This window comes from Cupressus sempervirens, chromosome 4 (assembly GCF_028749045.1).
Source record: "Cupressus sempervirens isolate cs-2001-9-10 chromosome 4, ASM2874904v1, whole genome shotgun sequence".
Taxonomy (NCBI): Eukaryota; Viridiplantae; Streptophyta; class Pinopsida; order Cupressales; family Cupressaceae; genus Cupressus; species Cupressus sempervirens.
In genome coordinates, this window is record NC_143121.1 from 60,974,203 (window position 1) to 60,985,392 (window position 11,190).

At 36.2% G+C, this 11,190-nt stretch overlaps 1 protein-coding gene across 1 annotated transcript in view; it reads left to right on the forward strand.

Annotated features, from left to right (window-relative positions):
* LOC149559939 (gamma carbonic anhydrase 1, mitochondrial-like) overlaps positions 1–10,279 on the forward strand; it is a 33,360-nt gene extending 23,081 nt beyond the window's left edge. The window contains exons 3-5 of the mRNA XM_089824369.1: positions 4,391–4,516; positions 4,698–4,849; positions 9,549–10,279. Of these exons, the coding sequence (XP_089680495.1) occupies positions 4,391–4,516; positions 4,698–4,849; positions 9,549–9,785 (515 nt within the window). The 3' untranslated portion in view covers positions 9,786–10,279. The remainder of the gene's footprint in view (positions 1–4,390; positions 4,517–4,697; positions 4,850–9,548) is intronic.
* The last annotated feature ends 911 nt before the right edge of the window (positions 10,280–11,190 follow it).

Genomic DNA, 11,190 nt, shown 5'->3' on the forward strand with positions numbered 1-11,190 from the left:
TATTTTAAGAGGTTGGTTGATGACAACTACATTATTTTATATTTATATGCTTGTAGCTGGGTCTAACATGGATCACATTAAGGGGCTGCAATGCCAATTAGCACATTCATTTGCTATGAAGGATTTGGGGGCAGAAAAACAAATCCTTGGTATGAAGATTTGCAGAGATAGGAAAAATAGAAAATAGACATTATCTCAGGTTGATTATATTGAGAAGGTGTTGCAGCATTTCTCTATGGAGAATGCTAAAGCCGTCAGCACACTTTTACCTGGTCATTTGAAATTGACTAAGGAGATGTGTCCAAAGACACAAGAAGAGGAGGATAAGATGTCTAAAGTACCTTATGCTTCAGCTGTAGGAAGCTTGATGTATGCTTATGTACTAGGTCAGATATTGTACTTGTAGTGGGAGTCATTAGTAGGTATACGAGTCATCTAGGGCTTAAGCATTGGAATGCAATAAAATGGATTCTCATATATTTGAGAGGAACATCCGGTAAGTGTTTACATTTTAGGGTCTTTACCACTGATTTATAGGGCTATGCGGACTTAGATTTGGTAGGGGATATTAATACCAAGTGGAGTACTACAGGTTATGTATTTACTGTTGGTGGGGCAGCAATGAATGGGTTTCTCGGTTGTAGAAGGTTAACGCTTTATCCACTACAGAGGCAGAGTATGTTGCTGCTATAGAGGCAGCCAAGGAGATGATATGGCTTCAGTTCTTCATGGAATAATTGGGACACCCACAGAGGGATAATTATTTGTTTAAAGATAGCCAGAGTGTCATTCATCTTGCGAAGAATTTTGCTCTGCATTCAAAGACAAAACACATACAGTTGTGCTACCATTTCATTTGGTCAGTTTTAGATGATGGACAGTTAAAGCTGGACAAGATACATATAGATGACAATCTAACAGATATGTTTACAAAGGTAGTGACAAAGGAGAAGCTGAAATCCTCTTCATCTTCGGTTGGTCTTCTAGATTGAACAGAATAAAAGAACAAGGGTCCAGGATGGTTTGATCTAGTGGGAGCCTCATGGAGTAGTGACATAGCAACAGGACTAGTCTCCAAGTGGGAGATTGTTGTCTAGTGTGGAGCCTGATCAGTCCCTAAGTGGGAGATTGTTAGTTTGTGGTGACTGATCAGGGAAGTACTATACATACTTCATAATTATATCGACGTGTTGTAATTAATTATAACCCTAAAGCAACAAAAATCTTGTATTAGAAAGGCTTAGGGTTAGGGATTTCATAATGTGTGATGCAAAAATTGCTTCTTGCGGTAGTATTGAGCTGTAAGGGATTACAGATTGTAATCAGGTTGTAATCACTGATCGTAATAATATTGGACTTGTTGTTTGGTGGACATAGCCTAGGGTTTGGGTGAACCATGTAAAATCTTGGTGTCTTGTATTCTCTTCTATGCAATTTATAATTTTATGATATTGGTTATATTTGCATGTAATTGTTATTTCTGTCTGTGGTTTAATTCTAAAACCCCCAATGTCTCCAAATTAAAGTCCTTTTCTCCCTATCTCGGAAACTTGTTCTATTGCCCCCAAGGATTTGTGTTGTACTTTTTTTGACAAAAAATCCAGATTCTTTTGTTCATGTTTTCCTCATTTTTTGCACATAAGATAACGGGAGAGATGATGTTATTGACCAACATCATGTTGGAAGAAAATCAACGATTCAATGACTGGAACTACACTATTCGGAAGTAGGGGTATGTGCTTGATTTTGAGTACTAGTGCTTGGATCAGCTTTGTTCTAGTTAACTCCTTTGGCCCTACAATGATAGGCGAAGACCAAGACAAATTTGATAAATGTAACTGAGAAGCAATTAAGTTGCAGAAGTTATCTATCATTGACGAGATGCTTCCTGGATTGCCATCTTGCAAGTCTCCTGCAAATATTTGGCTGCACTTGGAAAGCCTCCATGAGACTTCTAATAAAGCCAAGCTTTTTTTTTGAAGAATATGTTGTTTTCTCTTATAATGGGTGAGAAAAAGAATTTGCAAGAGCATCTTATGAAGATCAAGGACTTATGGGATCAACTGGAGGCTAGTCGCAAGATGGAGGAGGATATGGTGGTGATTACACTAAAGTCTGCCATGGTCCTAAGAACATATTATTGAGACACTTAACATTACCTCTACTAATGCCGACTTGAATTTTGATGAGTTGTGCAATAAGCTATTGTAACTAGCTAGGTGGATACAACAATTTGGTAGCACCAGTGACATGGTTAGTGCTTTATTGCCACGGATAAAGACAAAGATGTGTCCACTCAGTAGAACATTTCTTGTTAGTCATTTAGAAAGTTTCTATTTCGCTCTCAGTTAGATCTCTATATAATGAGACTTTGTCTCCATTTGTAATTTACTCAATTTATGAATAATGAAATTTTGTAATATTTCTTGTGATTGTCAGTGCATAAAGCATACCAGTAAAATATACCTAAACAAAGAATATCCTTGATTTAATATCTTTCCATGCCTTTTGATTAAAGAGTCTGTTTTTTGGGATGTCAATGACCTTAAATTTAATATAGACACGTGAACTTAATATTTCTTGTACTGTATGTTATTTTTAACTATTAAACTACAAACATTTTGTGGTTGCAAACTTGAATATGATTTATTTTTACGTTTCTTGTTCAAATATGCACAAATCAGTCTACCTGCTTATGCTAAGATGTAAATGAAACCCCTTACATTTGAGGACACTGATGGGGTTTCTGGAGAAATTGTATGCTATATTTTATCTCTCTCTCTCTCTCTTTTTCTGTACAACTGCAACTTGAATTGATCCATCTTATAAAATAAGATAGAAGCTTGTATTGTAAATTGCTGAAGGGTAGGATGGATACATTGGAACAAATACAGTGTTGGAATGGACGATTCGACACTGTGAGGGAACGATTCATCAAGTGCTATTTGTAGGCATACAAAGACTGAGAAGCTGTCCTAACTTTACAATATTTAGTGTTGGGTAACTTATAGTGGCTATCACAATTACTATTGGTGATTATTGTTCCCTTGAGCCTTGGTGTCTAAAGGAATGATATTGACTTAGGCATTAGATTTAACCATAGTTCCAAGAATCACGGCGATTCATGCGATTCGGCGATTCGATTCAAGCCAAACGATTTTTTGTGAATCGGTGAATCGAATCAGCGATAAAGGGTTTATGAAATAAGTTACTCACTAAATTTCAAGGGTTTTTTTAATTTTCCGATTCATGGCCGATTCGATTCCGATTCATGGCCGATTCATGATTTGATTCGGCCTTGCCGATTTCGATCCGATTCCGGTTCTTGTTACTTTGGATTTAACATTCTGCCCAAATTTTAAGCTTTAGAATTTTGAAGGTTTCTTTGACTCTTCTTTGTGAGTGAAAATAATGCCTATCGTGATGAGAAATATCAGTGTCCCGTGGTGTAATATGTATAAGGTTTGAATGCGATGTCTTTATGAAAGGATGTACAACTGGAAGAGTTTGAAATGATTTGTTATCTGGGGTCCTGATTGTTCATTATCATGTAATAATGCATTTGTTTAGTCTAAATAGGGTACTGTTTCAATTTCAAATAGAAAATGTTTTTGTTTGAGGAGCCCAATTTCCTCACAGGATTTATAAACTTTAAATTTCTTGCCAATTTATCTCTGGGAAATGATCTTAGCCTGGTTTTACCTAGAGTGCATTTGCTCATTATTGTTGAAGATTGTAGCTGCAATGGAGATCTTTATCTCTGATTTTGCCATATGTTGAAATAAAGATAATATTGTGTCAACCGTTGGAGAATATGTTTATGATATTATTATTTGGAGAGATGTGTCATGTGAAGACTCATTGTTTGGAAACATGAAGAGTCTTGTATTTGGAAATTAAAGAGACCTTTGAGTGTAATATAGAGGGTCTCTCAACTTTATATTTTGTGATTGCTTTGTGTGTTATTTATACTGCAGGAAAGCATTGTACTTGAAGATTTTTATGATCAATAAAAGAGATATTTTTCTGCCGTGGTTGGGTTTTTCCCTTCAAGTGGAAGGGTTTTCCTAGGATAAATGTCTTGTGTTGTTTGATCTTATTTCTGTTCTTTTTTATTGCTGTTTATCGTTGTATTTCTGGGAAAATCTTTAACAATTATCATATGCCATAACAAACAATTCCTCAAATTTGAGAAAAATAAATTAGAGTGTCCTTTAATGTTTCCAAAGTGTAAGACAGGAATTTATTTGTCACAAAGATCATTTTCCTACAGAAATTAAGTTTTATAGACCAACGTTAGAATTTTAAAATATCAGCTAAATGCCGAGTCCTTAAAAAGTACAATTTGATAAAATAAGCATCTATTGTTCTATATACAATTGTTTCGCAGGAGATGTTAAAAGCATTACAGTTGGGTCTGGAACTAATATCCAGGACAACACCCTTGTTCATGTGGCAAAAACAAATATTGGTAGAAGTGTCCTTCCTACTGTTATTGGCAGCAATGTTACCATTGGTAAGGAAATTCTCTACCTTCAGCTTTGGGTGTTCTGATTAATTAATTGTCATTTATTTAAATTCTACCGGATATTTGCTAATGTGTATCGCTTTTTGGTGAAATATGTATTCATGGCACAGCTGCAATGATTTAGAACTGATGTCTTTTTTAATTAAATATGAATGGATGATTTAGACAGGTCACAGTGCTGTGTTGCATGGCTGCACTATTGAGGATGATGCCTTTGTGGGAATGGGGGCAACTTTACTTGATGGAGTAGTTGTGGAAAAGAACGGAATGGTCGCTGCTGGAGCGCTTGTGAGGCAAAATGCCCGTATACCAGCTGGCGAGGTCTTGATTCTTCTCTATTTCATTTGAGAAGTGCTGAGTGAATTTAATGATCTTCTATAAGTTTTGACAATCTAGTTTGCAATGTCCATGAGTATGCTTCTATAATTTTATATTAAGTAATTAACAGCTTCTTTTTTTCCTGGTTTGGCATACATCAATGTGAAGAGTTGCTTAATCACGTATAATACCCCCCACCATGATCAAAATCGAGATCTTCTAAACATTTTATATCCTCATTTTCTCATCAAAGTACATCTAATATGTTAATTGTCTTGCAACCTGAAATTTCTCTTGGTATTTACATGTTTAGATGTAAATAATATTTGAAAATGTGGTCTTTATATATTGAATATTAACTTGAAATTAAAAGCTTTAAAGATTGAGTATCTATTAAAGTCTGTATCTGTTATTTGATAAATATGATCAGAGAGGGGGATCCTGAATGTTACTTCCTGATAAAATTGATTTATATATAAAACCTGTCATTAAAGTGTCTAGGAGAAAGTTTGACGTTTCCAACAATAGATTCGTGCATTTAAAGCAATGTTGTGGTTCCTGATACTCAGGCAACCTTTGATCTTAGCTTGGTTTATTTTAGACCCTCTCCAGCTATGCTGCAACCATAACAACAGTATCAACAAATAGATTTGGTCAGCTGGAGACAGGGAAACTCGGAAGTCTCCAGTATTGGTACGGCAACTTCCCAAAAATATGAGAACCCAGGTACTTGGAGATGGCAATTTTTTAATAATTTAATAATTTCCATGAAATATGTTAACACAGAGCTTTTAAATCAGAAAACGAGAACAATGGAAAGTGTTAAGTATGACCATTAAATATTTAACACCATTGAATCAAACCCGATATATCATATAGTCCAGTATCTAATATTAATGTCACCAACTCATTTAATATTGTTTCATATAGAGTCAAATAGTTCAAAACTCACGCTGCATATATGATTTCTGAGTATTGCATTTGCTCACATCAGATTATGATTTATCATTACATATTAAAAATTTACATTCCAAAATGTCTTGTTTGATGCTGATTTGCAGATATGCAAAGAAAAACTCGGAATTGTAATAGGGAAACACCTTGGGCAGAATTCTTCTAATTAGAGGAAGTCCACCAAGGATCTATATGGTCCTCTTGGCATGATTTTCTTGCATTTGAAACTTTGACTCTCATTTCAATTTTAAACCCTCTCAATGATCCATTAATTAACAAAAAATGTGTTATGAAGGGGGGGTGGGATTTTGAAAGTTGGAGGATTTTTGGGACAGAAATCCTCTGATTAGAGAATTTTTGATTGATCTTGTAATTCGATAAATTTTCCTTCTTAGCACTATTTGACCACTTTATTCCAAAATTCACACCCTACAGTCCCTTATCATCCATTTTGATCCAGTTTTGACCATGATATAGAGGGCATATGTTTTTGGATTTTGAGGAATTGAATGGCGGAAACCCTGAGGTCTCAGGAATTCCGCCATCTTCTCTTGTGCCCCCTTTTGACTTAATTTATTCCATTCGTACCTTTCAGCTTTCAAATTGTCAAGAAATGCATTCAAGGGGGAGGGAGCAAATTTCAACAGTAGAGGATTATGATGGTTGGCGGAGATCCTTTGATTTGATGATTTCCGACCAGCATCTGGACAGGTAGATTTGTTCAGAAAAGGCACCTAGTCATTCCAACACCCATCAAAAACATAGACCTTACGGTAGAAATTTTGAGTTTTGTGGATTCATTGGCAGAAATCCTGTGATTTGAGGATTTCCGCCAAGAACTTTTACAGTTGCAGCCTATCAAGAAAACATTCTTTTCACACAACATCATTTGAACATAACTCCATCCATCCTTTTAGAAACCATAAGATTAAGTTTGCATCACAAACTTTGCCATAGAGCCGAAAAGTTCATAGTTTGGGGGATGACCATAGATGGCAGAATTCCTCTAATCAGAGGATTTCAGCCACCATCAACCTTACTGACCTGTCCAACAAAGTTTCCCTTAACTATGTCTTCTTACCCATCTGCTCTTCAAAACATACTTCTTTTCACTCACCCAAGTTGCATTAAGGGGGAAAATTCAAGGTTTGGTGGAGATTCCTTTGGTAGAGGAATTTCCATGGCAGAAATCCTCTAACTAGAGGAATTCTGCCAAGAATTCTGTTACTCAAAACCCAAACTCTCAAGTCGTTGGAACTCAGACTTCAAGCTCAATCTCCCTGGCTCTATCTTGCCACCCGCCAAGGTCTAAAGACTTGAAAAGAGTTGCTATCTAAGACCCTCAAGACCACTAAAACCTATAGCTAAAGCGAAAAGAGGGGCATTGCAATGGGATTATGGTGTGAAAACGTCACAAGAAGTCTCCAGTTAGGGCCTGTAACGATGCAAGTCTCAGTCCAAATGCCGATTTGTTGGGGCTAAAATGATTGTCAAAGACTCAAAACTGAAATATTTTTTTCTTAATGTACTTTTTTCCTCCAGAGGTGTGCGAGAGACTTCAAGTTTCATGGTGGGAGATTGGGAGACTTCGTGTTGAAGTCTCTGTTCAATTTTGCAGACTCTGGGGTCATCGAAGGTCTTGGAGACGCGTCTCCATCTCTGAGACAAGTCTCAAGGGGGGGAAGTGTCTCTCAATGACTAAGAGATTTGGTGGATGCATTTCCGAATTCCTTTGTATTAATCAATAGATAAAAGAAGGCTGAAGCATTCAAGTTTTTTCAGTACTTCCACATATAATATCCCTGGACTAAATAGAGCATAGTACTAGCATCTCTTATTCAAGCTTGTGAGCAGGATTTAAGTAATGCAAACATGTCTTTCAATTGATAACATAGAGCATATTAAATAGTGTGGTGTCATTCCATTGGTTCATTCATAAAAATGTCTTGTGAGTTTATCCCCTTGCATACCTGTCTAATATAATAGCTGGGGGTATTTGTTTTTTCTGTTAACATGTTTTTAAATTTTTTATCACAACTTTTCGAGCCAGTAAGTTTTGTGTCCCAGCTTTCTGCCACTCATTGATTTGGCCTTCTGTTAATCTTTTCTATTCATGTTTATTGCAACTTATTTTTAGACGATCACATTCACGAGCTGGATCTTTTTTCAAGAGGTAACCAATCTTATATTTTGGCTGTTTGAACTCTTATTTTGATTCACTGTTTGTTTATGTTGCCATTTAATTTTCCGCCTATGTGAAAGATTCCTGTAATTAAGCACCCTGAATTTAAAGGTTGATAAATATAGCTTATGGTGTGAGTTACCTATTTAGATTTGACTTTGCAGCTATGAGAGGTGTTTTTTTTTAGGTTGGGTTTGGCTGTACAAAAAGATATAAAAATCTAAAATATTATTTATAATGGCCTGAACTTCTCTTTCTATTGTCAAGGTTTTCTGTTCAACTGTATTGTTTTTATCAATAGGGCCACTTCTTGAAAATCTTGTGTCTTTCAAATACACGCATTACGCCTGAATGTAGAAACCTCTGTGGGAGTATTTCAGACTCCTGAAAATTCAATACATATTTTGGGCAATGTAGGAATTAGAAATTTCTTGCTATCCCATAAGCTCTTGTCTATTAGCAACAGTTGTTCCTGTCATGTGGATAGGTCACATATAATGCTGATGTGCCTAGGCCTTCTAATCCAATAGTTTTCTCCACAGCAATTGAACAGCTATGATAAGCATTGCACTATTTGTTATTGACTCGCCAATGAAAACTGGATCTTCATCTTTTGCTTTATAAAGTGTTCATGGGTTGCATTGACTGGTTTGTTTTGGATATTAATCAGCAGCAAAACAAGGGTGCTCTCCCTTACAAAACCACAGCCCAAAGACGTCACTAACTACCAGAAATTAGAGCACACTAAAAACAGATCAATATCAAAAACTACACTAGAGAGAAAAATGACAGATTGTAAGCTATAATTGACAGCACATAGTCCAAGGACATATTTATAGTAGAATCTAGCAGTAATCTGTAAGCGAACTAAATGTTCACCTCAGAATTGAAGTGCAGTAAGCCAGTAGCTATGCTGGGAAAACTAAGAAGTGATAAGATGTTCTTACTGGAACCATAGTCCAGTTTACAAGTCAACACAAAAATAAAAAAAAGTTTTCACAAAAGGTCCCTGCAGACAATCACAATATTAAGAACGAAATGGATTTGGAGAGCTATGCATGGCCAGCAGATTTTATGTCACATCCTGATTGATGGAGCACATGGCTCCAGTCGTCAATTACTTGAACAGTTCATTATATTTTCATTCATTCTCAACGTCCTTTCCCAGTACTTTCTGCTGTATGAGACACATGGAAGTTGCTGAACTATGTATCACATATAGAGGCTGAATCTCAAGATACTCCCTGTCTTCCTTTTGAGGTTGATAATCTTGGTCTTCAACCCTCCTAATTCAGTCCTCAGTGTGATCAATTTAGTGGCTGCAATTTGACAGTCAGTAGAGTTGCCTTTGACAGCAGATGTATTAAAATTCTCTTCCTCTGACATTATGTCTCTTGTTAAGTCTACAGGCTCTGTTTTCATTCTGTCAGAAATTTTAAGAGGATTTGTGCTGTTTACTTTTTTTTGCAGTATATAGAAATTACATTTACCTTGTGAAGCCAAGGTACATTTTGAGTTATGCATGATGTTTCATGTAAATGATCTTGTATTCTGATTCTACAACAGGTCTGGGGAGGCAACCCGGCAAAATTTCTGAGGAAGCTAACTGATGAAGAAATTGCATTTTTTCCTCAATCGGCAGCGAACTATTCTGATTTAGCACAAGCACATTCAGTTGAGAATGCTAAAAGCCTTGATGTAACTGAAGCTGAGAAAATCATGCAGAAGGGGCTTCTCATGAGAAGTGATGAAATCTCCTCTGAATTGCTTACTTCAGAGGTTGACACAAAAAGCACTCAATGAAATTGCAAAGGGGAATTCCTGAAGCAATAAAATAAGTGGGAAGCATACTTTCCAACTATAGAAGGGCAGCATCTTTGCACGGACTGTAAATGGAATTTTTTTGAATGGGGTTTTTCATGATCCTTCTGCATAGAACATGGGGCAGCAATGAAGATTCATATTGTGTGTATTTTGAACTTCGCTCTTGTATTAACAAAAACTGTAATGGTTGGCTCTTTCATCTCCTTTTCATTTTGTTCTGCTACATATTCTGGTTCTCAGATGATAGTAAGAGTTATACAGTTTCCAACTAAGAGTTCTAACAGATTAAAAATGCTTGTCATTTTTAATTTTCTTTCCCACATATTGTTAGTGTGGTAGTTTCTTTCAACCTGCGAACAACAAATCCATATGTTGAACTTTGATTGAAGTTGAACTATGGACTTTATTATTTTTGCATTATATTTTCTTAACCTGCAGGCAGTGGAGATCTTTAAGGTGTGTTATTTTGAGTAGCTCAGAAAGTCAAAATTCATTCCTTGTATCATCGCCACTATTCATGAACTTTATGCACAATTTCACTTATGATTGCCACTATAACTTTTGTGTGTCAAACGTTGAACTGAAACAGTTAACGAGACAAAAAATATTTATGATAATATTACACCAGTATAGAACCAATTGATCTTCTCAACCCTTTTTATAGGTACCAGAGACTGTTTTGGTATACCTGTAAGAAGTCATCAAATTGATTCCTTGTATCATTACCATTATTTAACAACTCTATGCACAATTTCATATGTGATTGCCATTATAAGTTATGCGTGTCAAACCTTGAACTGAAACAGTTAACAAGACAAAATATTTATGACAATTTTAAACCAGTATAGAAACAATGAAGATCTCCTCAACGCTTTTTATAGGTACCAGAGACTGTTTTGGTAGACTGTAAAAAATCATCAGATTTGCATTTCTCTATGAACCAGCACCTTTCTACCTACAAAGCCGGGTTCACACACTACTTCTTGGCTTCGGGCCCGGGTTTGTGCAGGTTCAGATTCACGTCCGGGTTTGCTGCAGATCCGCGCATGATCCGGATTTCGGACTGTGGGTCTGTCTGGGTCCTTGCTGGCACGAATCTGAGCAAACACAGGTGGACCCGCAGCAGTAGGGTCCAAAAAATGAAATAAAACAACATAAAACACTAATTTTTAAAATATTTTTTCTGTAACCCTAAATGGGGTCCAATAAAAAATATTTCACTCATCTAATCTCTCATTTTAAGAGAAGGTTGTAGAGATTATTTGTTCCAATGATGAGGATCTAGATATAGTTGCAGCAGGGGGTAAGCCATTGATCCCTCATTGTTTGATGACCCATTTGACCCTTGGGGCATTTGATACTGTCATCATTGATAAACAATTAA